Source organism: Carya illinoinensis, chromosome 16 (assembly GCF_018687715.1).
Source record: "Carya illinoinensis cultivar Pawnee chromosome 16, C.illinoinensisPawnee_v1, whole genome shotgun sequence".
In the NCBI taxonomy this organism is placed as follows: Eukaryota; Viridiplantae; Streptophyta; class Magnoliopsida; order Fagales; family Juglandaceae; genus Carya; species Carya illinoinensis.
The window spans coordinates 2883010-2908038 of NC_056767.1; the positions used below are offsets into that span (position 1 = coordinate 2883010).

General features: G+C 33.2%; 1 protein-coding gene and 1 long non-coding RNA gene across 2 annotated transcripts; both read right to left on the minus strand.

Moving 5' to 3' along the window:
- Positions 1 to 15174: 15174 nt before the first annotated feature.
- LOC122298686 lies at positions 15175 to 16592 on the minus strand. Its single transcript, XR_006239511.1, has 2 exons — positions 16088 to 16592; positions 15175 to 15729 (listed from the first exon to the last, which is right to left on the minus strand). It is a non-coding gene; the product is annotated as an uncharacterized LOC122298686 (long non-coding RNA).
- A 4360-nt stretch (positions 16593 to 20952) lies between these two features.
- Positions 20953 to 22682, minus strand: LOC122299634. Its single transcript, XM_043110028.1, has 2 exons — positions 22295 to 22682; positions 20953 to 21041 (listed from the first exon to the last, which is right to left on the minus strand). The coding sequence occupies exons 1-2, from the start codon at positions 22680 to 22682 to the stop codon at positions 20953 to 20955; spliced, it is 477 nt and encodes a 158-aa protein (XP_042965962.1).
- Between the last annotated feature and the right edge of the window lie 2347 nt (positions 22683 to 25029).

Consider the following 25029-nt stretch of genomic DNA (forward strand, 5'->3'; position numbering starts at 1 on the left):
AGCCAATTTTATAGAGAAAAAGAAGTTTTTAGCATTTATCTTTGTTCCAAGGTGGATACTTTCTTGTCTGAGGAGTATTACGAAACATTAATGGATTCCCAATAGAAAATGGAGAAGAAAGCACACCTCTGTACTTGTTTGCACCCGAAAGAGAAAGATAACAGATAAAGAAATAAGCACCCTGTTTCCATGAACTACAAACCCAGACAAAACGATTACATTGATGCAAGCACAAAACAAACCCAGACTGCAGACAATTATAGATCCAGCACGAAGAACGAAACTTACTAATCTGCAATCCCAAGGACTGTTAGTTTTGATGGAACAGCACAATCTAAGGAAACAACAGAGACCATCGAATGAAGTAAAACAAACGCCATCTTAAACCATAACCAAAAACAGAGAAAGACGAACAGAAATCATGTAATGACGGCCATGTTGGGCAGGGCAGCAGAGATTTAACGACCTTGGTGGGGAAAGATCTTCACGTTCTTCGCATATTTCTCAGCTGGGTTTTTGGGGTGGCGGTTTAGACAGCAAAGATGTGTTCCAATGGATTTGAGTATGGAATCAAGCACCATCTTCATCACCGATCTTCTCTTTCGAGGAAATATGCTTCCTTTCTTGGGTATGAAGCGCGGGCGCCAAAACTCAGCTTCCACCATTTCCTCAGTACCTTTTCTCAGCTCCATTTCCCCAGTACCTTTGCTCAGCTCCATTTCCCGTCTAGCTCTATGAAATATGGGGGAATTGGGATGGCTCAACTTGCTGAACCTTTTAACTTGGATTTGGTCCTTTGGAGGATGACTGCCACGCGTCAGTAAACCTCCCAAGGAACCCCTTTTTTCGAACTCCACAAAACCTATCAACGTCAACAACTTGCATGCCGAAGGACAATAAAGGTGTGAAGGAAGCTTTTGGGAACACAACGCTACAAACCACGTTAAACCTCCCAAGGGCTTGTTTGGGGACACAGGCAGAATTTAGCAGCCATATATCATCCTAGTGCTCATAGATCTTCTCATTACATGATCACGTGGTTAAAGAATCGTTGATTATCTTCGATTCATCCCCATTGTTTACTACTCTTATATTTTCTAATGATGAATAGTTATTATATTTTCAAGTAGGTTTGGTGTGCAAAAATTATCATTCACTTTATTTATATAGTAATATTTTATCTGTAATATTTAAATTTTAAAATTAATTTTTTAAATCAAATTATATCATGTAATTATTTTATTAGGTGTAATTTATACACAAGCTGGTGAATATAACTTTTATGATAAGAGTTTAAAAAAACTTGTTAAAAATAACATTGATTTGACCTTTGTATTTATATAGTGATCTATTTAAGGATAATAGAATTATGTTATATAATGAATAATAGATTCAATTCTAAGCCTTACAAACTATTAACTATATAATAAATAATATAACTTACGTGGAATTAAACACATTTGACACCGTCCACCAATGTTGTCATGAGCCATGAGTCCTGAATGGGGTGAAAGAAAGATGCTATGGCTGGCAAATCGAGAACGCAAACTACCTATGAGATAAAAGAACCATTTGGCTTCGCACTTTCGACGAACCTTATCTCTCAAAAACCTAGCAATGGTCTCCTCTACATTTTCAACCAAGTCCGGTTCCCTTTCGAAAAAATGATCTTAAGCCTCCTTTACGCACTAGCCAATTGCTTCTCACCAGATTTTATATGTAATAGAAAATGGGCCCTCCAAAAAATTTATAATCTCTATATATTTTCTAAAAATTTTTCAAATTTCAATGTACCTAAAAATGCATCTCTCTAGATTTTTTTTAAAGTCTCAAAATTCTGTTTTATTTCTATATATTATTTATTTTGAAGGATGTGGTTTTTTCGAAACAACTTAAAACTAACTTTAGGAGAAATAATTATCTTATTAATATATATGGATCCTAAAATTTTTTGTATACAATATTGGTTTCTTAATATGGAATTCAAAGTGAAAATATAAAAAAAATTATTTAAAATCGATAACCTATATGAAAAATAGTTGTAAGATTTTATCATCTAAACTTTATTGAGTAAGAAAAGAATTTATATAAATTTTCAATTATAGCATTATATGTTTAATGTTATACGAAAATATTTCAATTTTACATAAAATCTGATAAAGTAGCTTAGAGCACTCACAAAATCCATTGTTATGTAAAATTTAAAAAAATGTTGTCTAAAAAGTGCATTCAATGGATGCTGTATTGTATTTTTATTTTACATTTCTATACAGTGTTGCCTGTAGATTTAGAAGCAACTGTAGACAAATGTAAACATATTTTTATTTATTTTCTATCTCTTCTTGTACTTTTTTTCTCAAATTAATCTCTCTCATTGTACTTTTTCTTCCATAAAATATTAAAAGGTATAATATTAAAATGATATGAAGAAAAAATAGATAAGCTGATATATGGTATATTGTAAAAGTCAATATGTAAAATAAAAAAAGTGAGATTTGATGATGTATTTTAAAAGATAGGATGAAAAATTTATTGGAAGTGGTCTTATATACTAGAATAAAATGTGATGTTTTAAAAGATCTATTGATAGTTTGTATACAAAATTAAATTCTAAATATTTTATTATGAACATAACAATGTATGAATATTATTTTATGAAACATTATAGTTGAAATATGAAACATATCTTAAGTTATGTTTTTATAATTTTATTTCTACATGTATGTAACAAATTACCAAGATATACTTTTATATGTAGTTGTGTTTTTATAATTTTTTAATCTCTTTTTAATTTATATAAGAGAAATGATGTTAGTAATCCTAAGATACGTAAGTTTCGCACACTTTTTTTTTTTAAAAGTAAGTAAATCTATAACTCACATGAAAAAATTATTTTTTAATAGTAGACCTCACTCTTTTTTCAAAAAGAGTACATGGTACTTACAATCCTACTAATATATCTATTATTACTCTTTACATAAATATGTCAAAATAAAAAAAAATTGACCCCCTCAATATAATTACTGATTCGGCCACCATTGATGGCTTTGTGCCCACGTCACGCGGTTTTTGTATAGAAAAATGTTATTTCGGTAAGTTTAACGCTAAACTGGACCACTTGATATAGCAGTTGCAGTATCAGGGTCATATTAAGAGAAAAAACATTTTTCTGTTTCTTAATTATGAGACATTTTCTCTTTGAATCTATTTCTCATTTTTTTATTAGAGAAATGATATTTATAGTTATTAAGTACAGCTTGATTCCCGTTGAAAATACCATTCCAAAAATTTAGCTTGATTGTGACTCACCAACTTTGACTCGACACTTCGCTCGAACGAACCCTAATTATATTGTTCGCTCAACAGTCCGCTCAAGTGAACGTCATGTAGAATGTTAACTCGACACGCCACTTGAGCGAATGTTTGTAATTAGGATTTTTTAAAATGTACACTATAAATAGATATTTTTTTATTGTATTGAGAGTTTGAGCAGCCAAAATAGAGAGAAAAGAGAGAGAACTCCTTTTGTGAGATTTTGATAGCTCATTGAGTGTATTGGAGCTTTTTATATTGATGAGTAATTTGTTATACTTTTCTTGTACTCTATTTTGTAATAGTCAATTCCTTAAAACCGACTCCGCTAATGGACATAGGCTTGTTCTAAACCGAACTACATAAGTCTTGATATTCTTTATATGATTTTCAAATTTTCTTTTCCTTACTTCTACTATTAGATTTCAAATTAACCGCGAATAACCAGTTAATCCCAACAGTAGTCATAAGGTGTATAAGTTTCATACAATTCTCTTAAAAAAAAGAGTAAATATAGAATTTATATAAAAAAAAAATTAATTTTTTAATAATAAATTTTATTCTTTTTTAAAAAAATTATACAGTATTAATGCACTCCATACATGCTTTTAACTAGCATTACTGTCTCCCCAATACCTAGCCTCACCAATCATCCAGAACTAGCATGCACGTGGTCTTCACATGCAGACGTTATTTTCTACCGGTCTAGAATCTATCGACCGTTTTTAGTTGGGACATGCATGCTTCTATTTTTGGGGAGTTACCTTTGTACGTTCTACGATCCAAGAATGCGGGAGGCCTCAACTAACGAAACTATCTTCAAGACATCCTTTTCACGATCGTAAGTCGAGAAGTTATGGGATCAAAATCGTTATTTTTCATTTCCCAATTTGTTTTATTCTTCTATACCATAAAAATAAATAAATTTAGTTCTCAGCCATCTTTAATGCGCTAGTTGTTAGAATTTAACGTAGAATCTAAATAACTAAATTTACTTCTTTTTATAATTTTAAGTTTTGTAGGTAAGTAATAACTTAACACCTTATAATAGTAAAGTTTTTCAATAATAATCCTCTTTGCCGAATTCATTAATTAAAGGATAGTTTTACTCACTCGTGTAGCAATTAGTTTAAACTTTCGAGACAAACACTAATTTAGTGTAGAGGTGCTATCAGCCCATGTGCACCCAAGGGGGAGGGTGAAGGCCCACCAAGACAATATAATTTTGTGAATACAATTTTAATAAATTGTAATAAATATATACAATTTATAATATTTATTTATGTAAAAAGTATATTTATGTAAATATATGTAAATCGATATTATTTCTCTGGTCAAGACCAACAGTGAATGTAACCAAGTATTTTGGCTTTTCTTCAGATCCTGCACTTGGGCCCTCAAATATACGATTTTCTGCAATATGGGAATTGTCAGTCCCGGTTCTGGAGAAGTTTCTTGGATTCTATTTGTCAAGCTATTCTCATCCTGGAAATTAGAATTTCCCTCAGTTTGTTCGTCATCAACGCCTGACTCGCTAATTTCAGTCTCTGAAGTTTGCTCCTCGCCACAAGTCTGAACTTCTTGATTGAAGTAATTACCAAAAATCTCTTCAGACATTTCATCGAACAACTCTCAGGCCAAACGAGCACCAATTTGCTTGCAGGGAGGAGACTCAATGTTCTTGCCAGTCATTTTCTTTGTGACTGGGTCAAAGAAGTTTACACCTCAGAGCCGTTCCCGAGTCACCATTTGAGCCACTACCTCAGTATTAATCCCGTTCTCGATCGAGCTCAACGGTGCGGCATGGTGACTACCTTGGACACCACAAGAACTGATGACAAGAGATTTAATATTCCATTATCCGTAACAAGGGGGTAGTCTTTGACGGAGACAGACAGCAGCTTGGTGCAAAACCTTCTTTTAATTTTTTGGAGTCACATTCATCACTCCTCATATCAAGAAGGAGATACACATCTTCAAACACCCTTGTTTCTATCAGCGTAACATTATCTCCCACTCCGTCCCTCAATTTTTGTTACTCCAAGGGATAGATCTCTCTCCCGTAAGCATATTCAATATTAGCTTCACGTAATAAATGGTGTAGGAGGATTCCACCAAGATCTTCAAATTTTTACCATCCACAAACTTCACTGTGAGAACCATTTCTCCCGACTCTAAATGTTTCATCATAGAGGGTATGATGATAATTCTGAAAACAAACTTGCAGTTTGGCACTACACAACTCAGTCATGAGAATTGTATGGCTCTATATACTAATTGTAAGAGTCCCTTCCCTTACAGATACTGTAATAGTAAACGTAAAACAAGAACAAGCTATAGAATAAGAATGAAATACTTCATATATTCAAGTATGCTGTAGATAAAGGGGGGCATTCGAGGAGCCCAGACCTCCAAAAGAAAATCCTCAGAATGACTACCAGATTCTCGATGCCCAGACAATTCCCCCTCGGTTCCTCTACGCTCCTCGCAGGGATAACTAACAAAACTAATAGATGACACGTGGAAAGTAAATAATAAACTTCAGAATTAAAACGCCTACAAGGAATTGAAATGCAAATGTCCCTAGGCTTGAAACGCTGCGTTGCTACTTAGCTTCATATCGTTCATCCAACGACATCGTTAAAGTCGGGTTCGTAACAACTGAAGTGGGTGAACATGAAAGATCCGAGATTGGTACCTCCATGAGCTCAGCTACGCTTTGTTCTTAATTCATTTGACTATCCACTCTTTCTACCCATTCTGGGGATGCTTGTACGATTAGATTACATTAATTTTGGATGTATTTTTGTTTTGTATATGATTAGATTACATTTATTTTTTAATACAGAGAGTCCTCTGTTTCCCAAAGCTCAACCAGTACTCCTCACTGCCGCTCCCCAAAGACATAAATTTTGGTAATTTTCTTTCCTACTCTTGTTATTGCACTCCCAAGCTCTCTCTATCTCTCTCCCTCTCTCTCTGGGAATTTCTCCACCGGGTAGGATTTAGATTTGCATTCTGGTGGAATTTATGGACTGGGTTTCTGCTGGATTCTTAACTTTCTTTACAATGGTTCAATGAGGATTGAAAGCTTCAGTTATTTTTCCATCAATGCTTCTTTGGGCTTCTGGGAACTTAAAAGAAGAAAAAGTACTCCAAAAAGGCAAAAACTGGGTTTCTGTCTGAATGACTTATTTCTGAATTCTGGGAGTTGCTGGGCTGCTTATTGTTGGACTCATCATATGCTTCAGTTTCAATTTTTCTCTGCTCAACTATCAAAGTGTCAAAATATTTTCTTCATTCGAGACAGAACAGAGGAACCCCAAGGAAAAAACTCAATAATTTTGGCACATCCAATTTTATAGAGAAAAGGAAGTTTTTAGCATTTATCTTTGTCCCAAAGTGGATACTTTCTTGTGGGAGGAGCAGTACCAAACATTCATGGATTCCCAATAGAAAATGGAGAAGAAAGCACACCTTGGTACTTGTTTGCACCCGAAAAAGAAAGATAACAGGCAGAGAAATAAATCACCCTGTTTTTTATATTTTTTCCATGAACTACAAACCCAGACAAAACAAGTACATTGATGCAGGCACAAAACAAACCCAGACAATTATAGATCCAGCACGAAGAACGAAACTTACTAATCTGCAATCCGAAGGATTGTTAATTTTGATAGTAGAGTAGAATCTAAAGGTAACAACAGAGACCAGCGAATGAAGTAAAACAAACACCATCTTAAACCATAACCTAAAACAGAGAAAGACGAACAGAAATCATGTAATGACGGCCATGTGGGTAGGGCAGCAGATATTTAACGACCTTGGTGGGGAAAGATCTTCACGTTCTTCGCATAATTCTCAGCTGGGATTTTGGGGTGGTGGTTTAGACAGCAAAGATGTGTGGCAATGGACTTGAGTATGGAATCAAGCACCATCTTCTTCACCGATCTTCTCTTTCGAGGAAATATGCTTCCTCTCTTGGGTATGAAGCGTGGGCGCCCAAACTCAGCTTCCACCATTTCCTCAGTACCTTTACTCAGCTCCATTTTCTCTCTAGCTCCATGGAATATGGGAATTGGGATGGCTTAAGTAGCTGAACCGGGTTTGGGGGATGACTGCGACGCGTCAGTAAACCTCCCAAGGATTCCCTTCTAGTTTCTACCTTCACAACCTATCCACGTCAACAACCTGCAAAAGGACAATAAAGGGTGAGTGGGCGTTTGGGAACAAAACGTCATAAGCGACGTAAGACTTTTGACAAAGAATAGTTCATTCTCTCTGATTCATCCCGATTGTTTACTACTCTTATATCATCTAATAACGAATAGTTATTATATTTTCAATGGTTCGGTTTGCATAACATATTATTTGCATTATTTATATGGTAATATATCATCTGTAATATTTATATTTTAAAATTAATTTTTTAAATCAAATTATATCATATAAGTATTTTATTAGGTGTAATTTACATACAAACTTGTGAATATAACTCTTATGATAAGAGTTTAAAAAAACTTGTTAAAAATAAAATTGATTTGATCTTTATATTTATATAGTCTGTTTAACGATAATAGAATCATGATATATAATGAATAATGGATTCAATTCTAATCCTTTCAAACTATATAATAAATAATATAACTTAACGTGGAATCAAACACATTTGACACCGCCCACCAATATTGTCATGAGCCATGCGTCCTGAATGGGGTGAAAGAAAGATGCTTTGGTTTGCAAATGAGAACGCTAACTACCTATGAGATAAAAGAACCATTTGCTTTCGAACTTTCGACGAACCTTCTCTCTTAAAAACCTAGCAATGGTCTCCTCTACATTTTCAACCAAGTCCAGTACCCCTTCTCAAATGAAAATCCTAGCAGCCTTTCATATCCCCTTTTTCACACTGCAATTCAGCTTGGTTCTAAGCCTACTTTACGCACTAGCCAATTGCTTCTCGCCAGATGGCCAGTGGCGAACCCACGTTGGTCTTAGGGGGCCAAGAAAATGGGCTCCAAAAAATTTATAACCTCTATATATTCTTTAAAATTTTTTAAAATTTCAATATATTTAAAAATGCATCTCTTTAATTTTTTTCTCAAAGTTTCAAAATTCTGTTTAAATTTTATATATTATTTATTTTTAAAGATATGACCTTTTCAAAATTAAACCTAAAATTAAGTTTATGAGAAATAATAGGCTTATTATATATGGATCTTAAAATTTTTTATTATATAATATTTGGCTTCTTAATATGAAATTCAAAATGAAAATATAAGAAAAATTATTTAAGGTCGATGACCTATATAAAAAATAGTTACAAGATTTTATCCTCTAAACTTCATTGAGTAAGAAAAGAATTTATGTAAACTTACAATTATAGCATTATATATTTAATGTGATACTAAAATATCTAGATTTTACATAAAATTTGATAAAGTAGCTTACATACTAAAATAAAAGAAGACATTTTAAAAGATCTATTGATAGTTTATAAGAAAAAAATAAATTCTAAATATTTGATTACAAAAATAACATTGGATAAATATTATTCTATGAAACGTTATCGTCAGAATTTGAAACATATATAAGTTATGTTTTTATAATTTTATTTATACATGTACGTAGCAAATTATTGAGATATATTTTTATATGTAGTTATGTTTTTATGATTTTTCAATCTTTTTTTAATTTACACAAGAGAAATGATGTTAGCAGTCTTAGGATGTGCAAATTTCATACACTTCCTTTAAAAAAATAGGTAAATTTATAACTCACATAAAAAAAATTATGTTTTAATGGTGAACCTCTCTCTTTTTTCAAATGGAGTGCGTAGTGCTTGCAACCCTATAATTGTATCTATTATTACTCGATCTTTACATAAATGTGTCAAAATAGAAAAATTAACCTCCCTCGATATAATTACTGGTTCTACCACTACATATAGTTTTGTGCCCATGCCATGCGGTTTTTGTATAGAAAAATGTTATTTCGGCAAGTTTAACGCTAGACTAGACCACTTGATATGGCAGTTGCACTATCAGGGTCATATTAAAACAAAAAAACACTTTGCTTTTCTTAATTACGAGGCATTTTCTCCTTGAATCTATTTCTCAAATTTTTTTTAATTAAAAAAATAATATTTACAGTTGTTAAGTGTGGCTTGATTCTTGTTAAAAATACCATTTTGAAGATTTGGCTCGACTGTGATTCAACCTGAGCTCTAGCAAATTTTGGCTCGACACTTCGCTCTAGCGAACTCCAGATATATTGTTTGCTGAATAGTTCACTCGAGTGAACGCCATGTAGATTGTTAACTCGATATGCCGTTTGAGTGAATGTTCGTAATTAGGACTTTTCACACCGTACAATATAAATACATTATTTTTTCATTGTAGTGATACTTTGAGCGGCCAAGACAGAGAGAAAAGAAAAAGAACTCATTTTGTGAGATTTTGAGAGCTCATTAGGTATATTAGAGCTTTTGGAATTGATGAGGAATTTGTTATACTTTTCTTGTACTCTATTTTGTAATAGTCAATTCCTTAAAACCGACTCTACCAGTAGACGTAGGCTTGTTCTAAGCCGAACCTCGTAAGTCTTGATATTCTTTGTATGATTGTCGAATTCTCTTTTCTTTACTTCTATTATTATATTTCAAATTAACCGTTGATAGCCACTTAATCCCAATAGTAGTCATGGGGTATGCAAGTTTCATATTATTTATTTAAAAAAAAAAAAAAAGAGTAAATATGAAATTTATATAAAATTTTTTTTTAAAAAAAATTGTGTTAGTAATGAACTTCTAGCCTCACCAATCATCCTAATTAGAATGTTAAGACCAAGCATGGACGTGGTCTTCACATGCTGACGTTATTTTCACCGGTCCGGAATCTATCAACCGTTTTTTGTTGGGACATGCATGCTTCTATTTTTGGAAGTTACCTTTGTACGTTCTACGATCCAAGAATGCGGGAGGCCTCAACTAACGAAAGTATCTTCAAGACGTCCTTTTCTCGATCGTAAGTCAAGAAGTCATGGGATCAAAATCGTTATTTTTCATTTCCCAATTTGTTTTATTCTTCTATACTATAAAAATAAATAAATTTAGTTCTCAGCCAGCTTTAATGCGCGAGTTGTTAGAATTTAAAGTAGAATCCAAATAACTAAATTTATTTCTTTTTATAATTTTAAGTTTTGTAGGTCAGTAATAACTTAACACGTTATAATAGTAAAGGTTTTCAATAATAATCCTCTTTGCCGAATTCATTAATTAAAAGAGAGTTTTACCCACTTGTGTAGCAATTAGTTTAAACTTTTGAGACAAATGTTAATTTAGTATAAGAGTGTTATCGGCCCATGTGCACTCAGGTGGGAGGGTGCAAATCTACCAAGACAATACAATTTTGTGAATACAATTCTAACAAATTGTAATAAATATATACAATTTATTTATGTAAATAGTTTTATTTGTCATAGCGGGAGTTTGCCCTCAAGTCCCGTTGGGATTTCTTCTTGCGGGACTGGAGGGCCGCCCGCATGAGTGGAAAGGATTGCCCGCCCCATCCCTACCAAGGCAAGATGTGGGTTTGCCAAAGGCAATATAATTTTGTGAATACAATTTTAACAAATTGTAGATAAATAAAAACAATTTATTTATGTAAATATTTATATTTAAATAAATATGTATAAATATTTATTTATTTATTCATATAAATATATGTCCCAGTGGGAGTTTTCTCCCTGCAGGGCTGGGTCCTACCCGCATGGGTAGAAAGTGTTGACCACCCCACCATGCGGGGGTAGGGCAAACGTGGCGGGGTAGTAAGGTGCGGGCCCGCTGCCCACTCCTAATTTAATATAAATTTTCATGTTTCAACTTTTTGTTGATGCTAGAAGGATAATTTTCATGGAAACACATGTTTTAAACATTTTTCTAGCATGCATTTACAAAGTATTAATAGAATTGTATAAAAAAATAAAAACAGGTTGTACGTGGCACCCCTGCATATTACCTGGTGAGAAATAAATGAGAAATGATTTATAAAAATCTCACATAGGCTTTTGTTAAAAAGTGGATTACACTTTCAAAAAATATAAAAAATTATTCTTTTTTAATAGAATATACTATTTTACAAAGAGCGTGTGTAAAATTTATTTATTTAAAATTTATACGTAACATTATTTTTTAGTATTAAATTTGATAGCTAATCATGTTAAAGGGCCATGACTGGAGGTCAAATCTCAGGACTCAAATGAATCGAAGTCCATGTACATAGAGAATTGGGCCGGTTTCTTGCATTTCTAGCCTAGTCTAGTTCATTCGGTCTGGTTTAATAAAGATTCGGTCGATTATTTTATTGTTTCAGTGGTCCGGTTTAATAAATCTAAGGGCTCGTTTGGTTATTAAAAATATAAAAATTTTATATGTATTTATTTTTGTATATTTTTTATATATTCTATTAATGTGGTTGCTGCGTTACTTCTTTTTTATATAAAATAACTGCTTTGATCAATTAAATCAGTGGAGTACACAAAAAATACTCAAAACTGACTATATCTAACAGAACTCGAACAAAAAAAATTAAATATGAGAATATTTGAAAATACCTAACCATAATGTTCCCAATCAGACCCTAAGCATGTTTTATTAAAGAGTTTTTCACATTTACTCATGAGACAGACTATAAATTGGATAATATCTTTTTTTTTTTTATATTAATCATTGGTACTCAATGGAACTTTCTACGATATTTCCAAAACAGTGAGAAAGATTCATGACATGCATATATGGAAAGCAGTCGGGAAATGGTGGGGTTATCCATATTAATTGGAGCCACCTCTGATGCCGAATGCATGGACGTTCTAAATCTTGAAATCATTAAATTATTACGTGGAACTTGGAATTAATGAAGCAAAGCAAAAATGGAACTACCTAGGTTTTGACAACATAATATCAGACCGAATATCCTTGGCCTTCTTATTACGATTTCTTAATTATGGGTTTTTATTTTTATTTTTTTTTGTTGCTTTACTTTATGATAAATTTGGAAATAAAAAGGAGAAAATGATTGGAGCTGACAATAGATAGAAAATAGCTCCCATGCATGAGATTCTTTCTCCTTAATCATTGAAAAGAGTTTCTGTTGGTATTGTTGGTTGGTACGACCTACATGATGCTGAAATATTGTTTTTTCTCTGTTTTTATTTTATAATCATTTCGTTTTATAATATGAATATGATTTTGATTTGGATGTTCATTATAGGACCGACATTGTTTTGTCATGTCCTCTCCTCCTAACACCTTATTAAGAAGTAGTGAAGTACCACGGAATAACAATACTTGCCCATCATGGAAGTACGCAAAAACCAGATAAATCTATCTAAAGAAGAGAATCAGTGAAAATCAAGGAGCGTATAAGAACAGATTAAATATGGTAAAAGGCTACTTTAACTTGGTTGGAGATCCCGACCGGAGCCGCCATGAACTCTCTCTCTCTCTCTCTCTCTCTCTCTCTCTCTCTCTCTCTCTCTCTCTCTCTCTCTCTCTCCTTGCATTTCAGTATTATTAGGTCACTGAAGACAATCTAGGTCACTCTGAAACAACTCTGAAACCGAAAACAAATCAAACCAAATGCGTATCCAAGTAATTAGAACACGTGATCTTTATTAGGCTAGATTTGTATATAAAAAGTATTTCATTTCATCTCATTTTATTTAATCATTATAATTTTTTTAATTTTTTACGCAAAATACAATAAAAAATTCAATATTTTTAAATACCAAAACAATAATAATATAAAAAAATACTTTAGCAACAAAGGATTTCGGCAAAAGTAAATACATAAACTGATTTAGTTTGATATGATACGTTAGATTGTAAAATTATTTTTATTATAAAATAGATCTAACGAATTTTATGAAGACACATCAGTTTGTAGGTTCATTTTGTGTAATATATTTGTGTCTGTAGCAGTTCTAAAAAAATAATATTATAATAATATTTTATTTACTTTTCAACTTTCATCTCAAAATATAACTAGCAATGTGGAAATTTGAAAGTTGAATAAAATATTATTATAATATATAATAATATTATTATTTTGAGATTTAAAAAATTGAATTATTTATTATATTTTGTGTAGAAATTTAAAAAAATTGTAATAATTAGATGAGATAAAATAAAATTAGTTGAAATTAACTTTCAATCCAAACAGGACCTCAGAGTCCTTAGATCACGTGGTGCTTACTTTTTGGAGCCTGCTTTGATGCCGAATGCTGCATGGTTCTAATTCTTGAAATTATTAAATTATTACGTGGAATTAATAAAGCAAAGCTAAAGTGGAACTACCTAGGTGACAACAACATCAGATAGATAGAATTTCCTTAATTAGCATGATTAATTACGATTTCTTAATTAATGAAGCAAAGCTAAGAGTAAGCTTGTATGAGGCTAAATCATTTTTCTGTTCTTAATTGATTTGACGATCCGCTCTTTCTACCATGCTTGTACGATTACATTACATTTTTTTTTATGATTTCTTTTTCTTTTTTGCATATGATTAGATTACATTTATATTTTAAAGCACAGAGTTCTCTGTTTCCCAAAGCACATTTACATTTATGTCATACCGCTTCTCCTCATGACATAAATTTTGATAATTGTCTTTCCTTCTATTGTTACCGCACTCCCGGACTCTCTGTCTCTGTCTCTGTCTCTCTCTGTGTGGCAATTTCTAGACTGGGTAGGTGTTAGATTTGCATTCTGGTAGAAATTATGAACTGGGTTTCTGCCGGATTCTTAACTTTCTTTGTGGAGGGATATTTGTTCACCCAATGAGCCCGAGTCCAAGCCCTAGGAGGAAGCCCAAGTACTCCAAAAACTGGGTTTCTGTTTGACTTATTTCTGAATTCTGGAGGTTGTTGGCCGCACAATTATATGCTTCAGTTTCATTCGTCCTTTGGTCAACACCCAAAGTGTCAAAATATGTTCTTCATTCCTTCTGAAGAGACAGAACAGAGGATATTGGAGAATGATGGTGAAAATCAGCCTCTCCATGATCATAAGCTGCGGGTTACTGATTCATTTAGTAATGAAGTGAGTTTATAAGATGGTCCTCGACTGAGTTTATCAGATAAAGGCTAGCTGTAGGCTTTTATGTATTTTTGTAGTTAGTTATTTTTTGTTTGTCCCTTGCTGAGGTGTATAGTTTTTAGTGGAAGAGTTTGTCATGAGCAGTGCTGTAAATATTCCTTTTTTGCTCGTGAGGAAGGCTGTACAGAGTACTACATATACTCATTCCTTTTTGTAAAAGTTCATTCATTCAATGAAGAATATTCCACGTTCTTCTCAGACCTGAACTTTCCTTTCAGATTTCCTTTTCCAAACTTTTCTTCCTGTTTTCTTACAGAGGAAGCAATAACATCTGTAAAATGACATACAAAAGGGAAAAAGAGAGGCAGGTCGGAGGCGAAGTCTTCGTGAAGAAACTTAATTAGAGAACCAGAGATAACAAAGCACTGAGGGAAACTTCTTGTCTGCCTTCTAACGTACGGCGTGGATATTTTCTTTGTCCCAACAGTTCGGCGTATACATGTTTATAGAGAAAAAGAAGCAACAGTTTGAGCATATATCGTTGACCCAAAGTTGATATTTTCTTGTGTGACGAGCATGAAATATCCATGGATTCCCAATAGAAAATGGAGTTGAAAGCACACCTTTGTATTTGTTTGCACCCGAAAGTGAAAGGAAATAGATAAAGAAATATAAGCACCCTGTTTTTTAATGAAGCACAACAAACTCAGACAAACAAGTACATTGATACAGGCTACTAACTAATCTAAAATCACAAGGATTGCTAATTTTGGTAGTAGAGCAGAATCTAAGGTAACAACATATATAGGAAATAAAATGAAATAAAACTGATCTATATATATCTATATCTATATCTATACTTATATATAAAGTGCGAATCGGCTTTTAACAGTATTTTCGTCTAATTCTTTTTTTCCCATTTTATCCTTAATTTTATTTGAAAATTACTATGGTTTTAACTTTACTTTTTCTTTGCCAACAGACATTTTGGTCTTTTTCCATTCTGACTGCCTGATTTTTTTCATGCTTTGTTTCCAATTTTGCCCCTTAGTTCTCTTGTTTAGTCCGTTGTGCTTGCTGTCGTTTTGCTTCACCGCCTAAAAGTTGTTGTCTTTTTACATTTAGATCTTATTACTTCGTCTGACTCAAATTTAAAACTTAAGATGTTCAATCGACAGTCTGAAACCAACTCAAATCTGTTTAATATTTTCCTCCAATCTGCTCTTCTCTATTTTCACTTTCCAGAAAAATCTCGGTGTCTTTCGAATTAGTCCACCTCTTGAATCTCGACATTTCTGATATGCTTCTTGTTCTTTGCTCTGTAATTGCAACATGTGTAAATTTCTTACACTATTATTACATAGATCATGCGCATGCACATGATAGAAAGCAAGGAATCAAACGAATGCATCCTAATATACATGACACCATAAAAAAAAACCGAAAAGACATTAAACAAACAATAAAACCGAAACACTTTTGGAAAGATTCGTCGGTGTTCTTGTTCTAGAGGCAAACACATAGACAAAATACACCCAAAAAAATACACGGGTAAAAAAAATACACCCAAAAATTAAACATACGAAATACACCCAAAAAAATACACACATAAACAAAATACACCCAAACAGAGTGCCTCAATACACCCAAATAATACACAAATGAAAAAAATCTCACCTTCAGATGCCATTGATAGACAAAAAAAAAAAAAGGGAGAGGGCATGTGAGGGAGAGAGCAAGCTCGGCGTGGAGGTCTGGCATGGTTGTGGGTTGCGACGCGCGACCATAGGCAGTGGATCTGAGCCGCGAGGTGGGTAAATTGTGTAGAGAGAAAGGGTGTTCGTGCGAAGGAAGAGGGAGGAGCTTTGAGCTGGGGGAGGAAGGGCTCAGTGGATGCTCGTGGTGGTGTGAGATCGTGGCTGGACGCGACGATGGTGGCTCATGACGGCAAATGTGATGGCTGTGGACAGAGGATCTGTGAGACAGAGAGCATGCGAGGGAGGAAGAGGGAGCTGTGTCGGCGTGTGGAGGAGAGGAAGAAGGTGGTGGCAATGGCGAGGTTCTGACTGGCGATGTTGATGGCTCACGGTGGCTGTGCACAAGGGATCTGTGAGAAAGAGAGCATTAGAGGAAGGAAGACAAGGAGAGAGAGAGAGAGAGAGGGAGAGAGATGAGACGGTAAGGATGAATATAAAGTGCGGTGATAAAGTTAGGGTTTTTAGTGATTAAAACAGCACCGTTTTGGGTTTGGGATGGGGCGAGTGGGCCTATTTGTGTCTAAAACGGTGTAGTTTTGGTTCTTGGATTATTGGACTTCATGACTGATTGGGCCTAGATGAATTGGGCCTTTTTTTTTTTTAATTTTTCTTATGTTTTGCTTTCAAATTATAAAAAACACATCGTTATATGTTGTTTTCCTTTACCTAGCTACTAGAACATAGTCCATTTAAATTTTTTCATTTAGTATATGAATTCTACATAAAATTGTATTAAGAATTTAAAATATAAAAAAATAAAATTTACATTATTGTAAAATTTTATTTTTCATAATTTATACATTAATAATTATTAGAAATTCAATAATAATGCTTGTAAAAAAATTTGAATCACATAGTTCATTTAAATTTTTTCATTGAGCATGTGAATTCTACATAAAATTGTATTAAGAATTTAAAATATAAAAAAATAAAATTTTCATTGTTGTAAAATTTTATTTGTCTTAATTTATATATTAATAATTATTACAAATATAATAATAATGTTTATAAAAAAATTTGAATTAACTATTGTCTTATCGAAAAATATAAAAGATGATGCGTCACTACTTAGATAGGGGAAAATGGGAAAATAAAAATTACAAACGGACTAGATTGAAATATAGAAGAAAATTAAAAAAAAATGTTGAATATTAGATGTTATTACAAATAATTAGGACATACAAAAATGATAGACAAAAATATGGTTTTTCTAATATTCGCATAGATATTTTTATTATATTTTGTTTAAAACATGCATATCTGTTGATTATATCTTTGTTTTAGCTGTGTCCATCACGATGGTCGGAATCTTTGCGTTCAGAGAAAAATGATATATAAATTTATGGTTTTGGTCCAAACCGTTGTAAGTGCAATATTAATTAATTAATGATTGCATACATACAACCTGCTTTAATTAATAACTTTAGTAATAAATAAGCAAAGGTCAACGTAGACTTAAAAAACATATTTTTTGGCATACACGGGTCCAGTACTTTTTGTTACGTTCTCTTCTATCTAATCTGATAAAATATTATTCAATTTTTCAATTTTTTTTTTTAAATATATGTATGCACCTTAGTCAAAATAAATTGTTGACTTTATATTTTTATTATATAAAAATCTCACGATATTAATTTCTTTTGATAGGTATTATCTCATTTGGTTCGTTTAATATAATCTTTATGAAATTATTTAGAATTAATTACTTTCTTCTTTTGCTTTAGCTATAAATGCTTATAATATTTGTTATGTACCGTATCTCCCTATATATACTTATGTATTTATATTTTTTATATATTTTAAAATATTTTTTTAAATTACATTGACGCATAATTTATAACCTTTCATAACTTAATGCCAACTGATAAAATCCAATTATTAAAGACTGAAATACATTTAAACATCATTCACAATCATTGACAATAATTATATTATAAACATTATGTAAATCATATATATACTATGTATTGTGAGTAGAAAAAAAAGTTATACACAAAATTTATCAGCAGGGCAAACGTGTAGTGCACGTTCCCCCTTACTAGTATATATATATATATTATTTAGTTCCAATCAACGTTGAACTAGCTAGGTTTTGACAACAACATCACGAGATCATGAAATATCTTTAGCTAATTATGGGTTTTTATTTTTATTTTTATTTTTTTGCTTTACTTTATGATAAATTTGAAAAAAAAAAGGGTAAATGATTGAAGCTGACAATAGATAGAAAATAGCTCCCATGCATGAGATTCTTTCTCATTCATTGAAAAGAGTTACTGTCGGTATTGTTGGTTGTTACGACCTCCATGATGCTGAAATATTGTTTTTTCTCTGTTTTTTATTTTATAATCATTTCGTTTAATAATATGAATATGATTTTGATTTTGATTTTGGATGTTCATTATAGGAACGACAATGTTTTGTCATTTCCTCTCCTCCTAACTCCTTTTAAGAAGTACTATCACGGAATAACAATATTTGCTCATCATGGTAATACGCAAAAATTAGAAAAATCGATCTAAATAAGAGAATCAATGAAAATTGAGAAGCGTATAAGAATAGATTAAAGATAGTAAAAAACTGGGTTGGAGGTCCCAGACGAAGCCGCCGTGAACACACACACTCTCTCTCTCTCTGCGCTTGCATTTCAGTATTATTAGGTCGTTGAACACAAAAATGTAACAGAAAATTTAGTTCGTTCGGATAGACCTTGCTCAAAATGGGTTTAGAATCTGATAAACCTGGTACTTTCAAATGATTCATACCAAGTCAAACCTTTCACAAACATCCTGGTAGCTAGATTATTAGAATCAATTGTTTTTTTTCTCTCCCAATTGATCTCCTTTCACGTTTTGGAAAGGTGATTAATGAGGAAGGAAGGCCGGCAAGATGAGTTATTGAATTTTCTTTTCTTTATGGGTAGGTGGGGCACATCATGCACTGCAACTATATATCTTCTAATTCTAATTAAAATAGGAACTTGTTGGTCTTGTCGGAACACAGTAGGAGTACTTTTTTCCTATTATAATTATTCTAATAATAAGGCCATTCAATTATTTCGAAGAAATTACAACTTTCCGTGGCTGTCGGAACATGAGGATTTGATTCAACCACGTCCTTCCACATAAAACATATCTCTGATTCCCAAACTAGCTTTGTAGCTCACAACAGATCATAAAATTTTTATACAAAAAACATATAAAATCCGCCTATTAAAAAAACATATAAAAACTGCTCTTTATTTGATGAGCTTTAGTGGTGGAAGGAATTAGGATATTGCTGGGTTGGGAGGCAATTCAGAGGGAGAGCTAGCTAGGGATTTTGTTAGGACGGAAGATTTTGGCTAGGGTTTGCATAAAGGACTCAAGCATCAAGCTCTTAACCAACCTTCTTTTCTTAGGGAAAACACTTCTAGGTTTAGGTTGCAGCTTGAACCACCTCGGATTCATGTCCTCCGGCAACTTTTCTTCTGCCTCTTTCTGCTCATCCCAGACCACTTTCCCATCTTTGTCCATGATCACCAGCCTCGGGGCCATGAATTTCTTTCTCGATCTGTTTCTTCTCTCTCACTCACCTGCAGATTTCTTTGTATGTATTTTTTGAGTTTGTAATTGGCCTGCATGTGGCGTTAATTAAATAAGGAGTCAAGGACAATGAGCCAATGGGACAGTAGCTTACAAATCAAGCTAAGAATTAATTAAATAATATATTATTGAACCATTGGAGCAAAGATATTTTCGTGTCGATTAGAAAGTCATGATCCACGACCATGAAGTTGCGATGCTAGCCTGACGTACGCTTTTCTGTTAATTGTCTAATCAATCGTTGAGTCAAAAAGTCGAGAAATTTTTTGCGTGAAAATTTAAAATTATTGTAATGATTAAATAAGATAAGATAAAAATTTTATTTCTTATTTTATTTGTCAAACCTGTCTTAAGTATGACTGTTAAACGTGTTTTAAGTATGATTAATTTTGCAAAACAGCCATTAATATTGCTAATAGATCGTAAATATTTAGCATCCCAAATAATGAAAGTAGAATAAATATAAAAAAATGATTATTTGTATTTAATTATTTTTAATAAAAATGATTATTTCTTATAGTTTGATTTCATAAGTAATAATCATTTCCGACAGAAAAAATTTGTCACAATTACTTATTTTTCTTATAATACATACTTATGGATATAAGAGGTCAAGTTTAATTTAATTTAATTTAATTTAATTTTTATTTTTTGATGCTTCGAGGAAGCAAACTTCCTGCAGGAAGCCACAACAAGCTAGGCAGGCCACTAGCTAGCTAATTACTTCTTCAAATTTTCTACTTCAAGATTCCTATTGCTGAATGTCGATCTTTGCTACCTTGAAGGCTTGAATGAGTCATTGCGTCAAATATACGCACACACGCAAAAGAATTAGAGATGAAGTCAAAAATAAAGAAAGGACTCAAATTCTGGCCTATTCCGCCGATCGAGCGCTCTATCGGGTGGCTGGGGCCACTTAAAACAAATATATTTATAAAGAATTATTTATGATAAAAATGATTATTTAATTTTAAAATAAATTTATTTTAGTTAAAAATTATTATTTTGACAAAAAATAAATAAATAATTTTCTTATAATTAGCAGGTAGCTCATGATCATGTGATATTGCAAGTAAATTATGATCACAAAATTAATAGAGGTTTTTCATTTTTCTACCTACACGTAATTAGATTTTATATATATATATATATTTATATTTAACGTCAACAATGACTCCGGTATGACAAGATTTTCGCTGCACTAAAGATTATATCCCCATTTGCCTTGAAACTCCACAACATTCACCTCATGCACTAAAGATTCATCCTCTGCCTCATCAGTTTTGCTCTCTGAGAAAGATATAGAGCAAAGCCGAATGAAGTCAATACTCTAGTAGCCTGTCCAACCAAAAATATAAAAATCACAAATTACTACTTTGTGTTTGTTGACGACCCCTGCAACCAAAGCTCGAAACCTCCGTTTTTTCTCCTCCCACTAAAACTCAACCCCGTGACCAAAAAATGAGGAAGGCAGAGCTTTCAGCTCCGAAGGGAGTTGGAAGGTTTTTCTTTTTTTTCTTCTTCTTCTTCTTCTTCTTCTTCCTTTTTTTTTTTTTTTTTTTTTTTTTTTTTTATTCCTCTTCAGTCAAGCACCAATCAAAGATTTGCAAAACTCTCTCAATTTCTTCTTATGCCAATGTGGGTTCATCTCCACTTGATTCATAGCCGGAGGGATTTTGGCGACAAAAAGTAGCTCCTAAAAGTTCGGTTTGGTAAGTGAGAATTTTGAAATGAGAATTTTGAGTTTTAAGATAAAATATTAAAATATTATTATTATTTTAGAATTTGAAAAAGTTAAAAAAAATAAATTATTTATTATATTTTGTATAGAGATTTGAGAAAATTATAATGATGAGATGAGAATTTTGAATTTAAGATGAAAATTTTTTATAGCCAAACCGAACAAATTCTCATGGACGTCATTATACGTAGGAGCTTAATATTTTATTTTTTATTTTTAAATAGGAGGAAGCTTCATGGAAGTTTCCTTCAAAGGTATATTGATGCAATTTAATTAATTCACCCATGTACTAAAGTAGTCAATGCATATTGCATGCACGTGGATACCAGAACATTTAATGCTAATCGGAACATTTAATTAATATAGAAAATATTGATTGTAACTGACTACATTTAATTAGTTTTTTTTTTTTTTTTTGTGAAAAGAAACTACTTGTATTAATTCATAACTGTATCAATACAAAGTTTATCATTCAACACCAAAGAACTAATGCCCGCAGGCCCCTCTTCCATCCAAATTACCTCTTCCCTTACAAGTAATCCCATTTTTGCTAATGTATGAGCTATTCTATTATTTTTTCTATTTGTATACTGTATTGACCATTGCCTTCTATTGATTAAAATCGTTTGTATATCCTCCACTACCTGTCCATGCCATTCCCAACAACCTGTCTTTTTATTTACAGCTTATATAATTCCCAAAGCATCCCCCTCAAAAATGACATTTAACTAATTTAAGTCAGCACATAATTGAAGAGCTCTCCACAGCACCTGGATCTCGGCTGCAGCTGGGGTAAAAATACCTGCAATAGAGTTGCACAATAATAATAACAGTTTCCCATTTTCATCCCTCACCACTATCCCCATCCCCATTCTTTTCAATTCAGAGTTGAGACTTGCATCCCAATTCACTTTAACCCATCCCTTTCTCGGTTTCCTCCACCTCCCCATATCCCTTTGCATATTACCTCCCTCTCTTCTATTCCCCAACTCCATTTTTGCCTCACCCAACATTGACAAACAGTCTTGAGCTTGTTTGTATAAAACAAAAGGCCCTTGAAACTTCCCTTCGAAAACAAAACTGTTCCTTTTGCTCCATATATTCCTCATGACAGTAGCTACTAATTCTAGTTCACCAGTTCCCAGTTTCTCAGACAATCTCGCCCATATCTCCATGAAATTCCCCTCCATTCTAGGCCATTTCTAAACTGGACTTTCACTGTCAGCCCAAACATCTGCTGCTGCCCCACAACTCCATAAAACATGATTAACTGTTTCTTCTTCCAATCCACATATACCACAAAGAGTCCTTTTGCACAAGTTTTGCCTTGTAGGTAAACAATTCAGAATAGCTTTCCATATGAACATTTTAACTACTTCAGGTGTATTAAGTTTCCAAATTTTTTGCCAACATACCTTCACAGATTTCATATCAGATGGAGCCCCTTCATTTCTATATTTCTTGCATCTCTCCAAGTGATATCCACTCCTCACACTATATAGACCATCCTTTGTGTAGGCCCATATTCTCTCATCAGGAGCATTGGCATGACTAATTGGTAACCCACATATGATATCAGCTTCTTCTTGCATAAAGGTTTCCTTAACCAGCTTTTCATCACATCCTCCATTTTTAAACAATTCTTTAACTTTTGCCTCTACCATCAGACCCTTTCTTGGTGATTGGATACAAAACTGAGATGGCCTTGGTATCCATTTTTCTCCCCATATATTGACCTTTTCTCAATTTCCCACCCTCCAGACTGAACCTTCTTTTAATAGATCAAGGGACCCCCACAAGCGTCTCCATATTTTTGAAAGCCCATAGCCTAATTTAGCATTCAGCAAGTCTTTATGCTTAAAATATTTATCTTTAAGCACTCGAGTTGCCACTAAATTTGGCATCATCAGAATCCTCCAACACTGTTTTGCTAAAAGGGCAGTGTTAAAACTATTCAGTTCTCTAAACCCCAGACCCCCTTCCAATTTTGCCATACCCATCTTAGCCCAACTCCTCCAATGAATCCTTCTATCATTCTATTGGAAACCCCACCATAATTTAGCCATTAATGCTGCAATTTCTTTGCATAATCTCACTGGTAGTCTGAAAACATTCATATGATAAGTTGGCACAGCTTGGATGACTGCTTTCAGCAGAACTTCCTTTCCTGAAGCAGATAGAAAATGATTCTTCCAATTATTTATTTTGTTCCACACCCTGTCCTTTATACTTCTAAAGGTATTGTATTGTGATCTCCCCACCATAACAGGTAACCCCAAGTACTTTTCACAGTTTGTTTGAATTCCCACCCCCACATCCTCCCTTATCCTTCTCCTTATATCTTCTTTTGTATTGGAATTGAAAAATAAGGAAGTTTTCTACCTATTTAAGCACTGCCCCGAAGCCTTCTCATAAATCTATAGTAGATCCTTAATCTTAAGCCACTCCTACCAAGAGGCTTGTCCAAATACCAAGCAGTCATCAACAAATAATAAGTGAGTAACACTTATACCCCCTTTAGCTACTGCTACTCCCTTCAGCTCCCCCATTCTTTCAGCCATATTAATAAGGGTACTTAGTCCCTCTCCACAAAGGAGGAAAAAGTATAGAGATAGTGGATCTCCCTGCCTTAAACCCCTCGATGGTACAAAAGAGTTCCCAGGTTTCCCATTTACCACAATGGCATACTTAATAGTTTGCACACATTGCATGATAAAGCCCACCCATCTTTCATCAAACCCCATTTTTATCATCACCTCCTTTAGAAAACCCCACTCAACTCTATCATATGCTTTCGAGATATCTAATTTTAAAGCCATACTCCCCTTATTTCCTCTTTGTTTAGTTTTCATTGAATGAAATATCTCATAGGCAGCTATAATGTTATCTGTGATGAGTCTTCCCGAAACAAAAACACTCTGATTTGCTGAAATGACATGATCAAGTACTCCCCTTAATCTATTTGCTAGCACCTTTGCAATGATTTTGTAAGAAACATTGCAAAGGCTTATGGGCCTGAAATCCCCAACATTTTTTGGTTCCTTTATTTTCGGAATAAGCACCATATTGGTTTGATTGAAAGCACTAACAGTGACTTTTCCTGTTAAAACACTCAGCACTGCCTCTGTCACCTCTCCCCCCACAACACTCCAATAACTTTGATAAAAAGAAGCCCCAAACCCATCTGGGCCTAGCGCTTTCAAAGGCCCAATCTGTTTAATGGCACTCTCCACCTCCTCTTTAGTAAACTCTTTCATCAACTGTAAATTCATCTCAAAGGTTACCCTTTTGTCCATTGAAGAAAGACAGCACTCCATAGATTCCTTTGATGGGAATGAAGATTGATATACATTTTGGTAATGGTTATAAAAGGCCTCTTCAATTTCCTCTTGTTTCTCCCATAAAATCCCATCTCCATCATACACTTGATTTATCTGATTCCTTTTCCTTCTTTGAGTAGCACAAGCATGAAAAAACTTAGTATTTTTGTCACCAAGTTTATACCATTCTATCTTTGCCCTTTGTCTCCATTTCAAA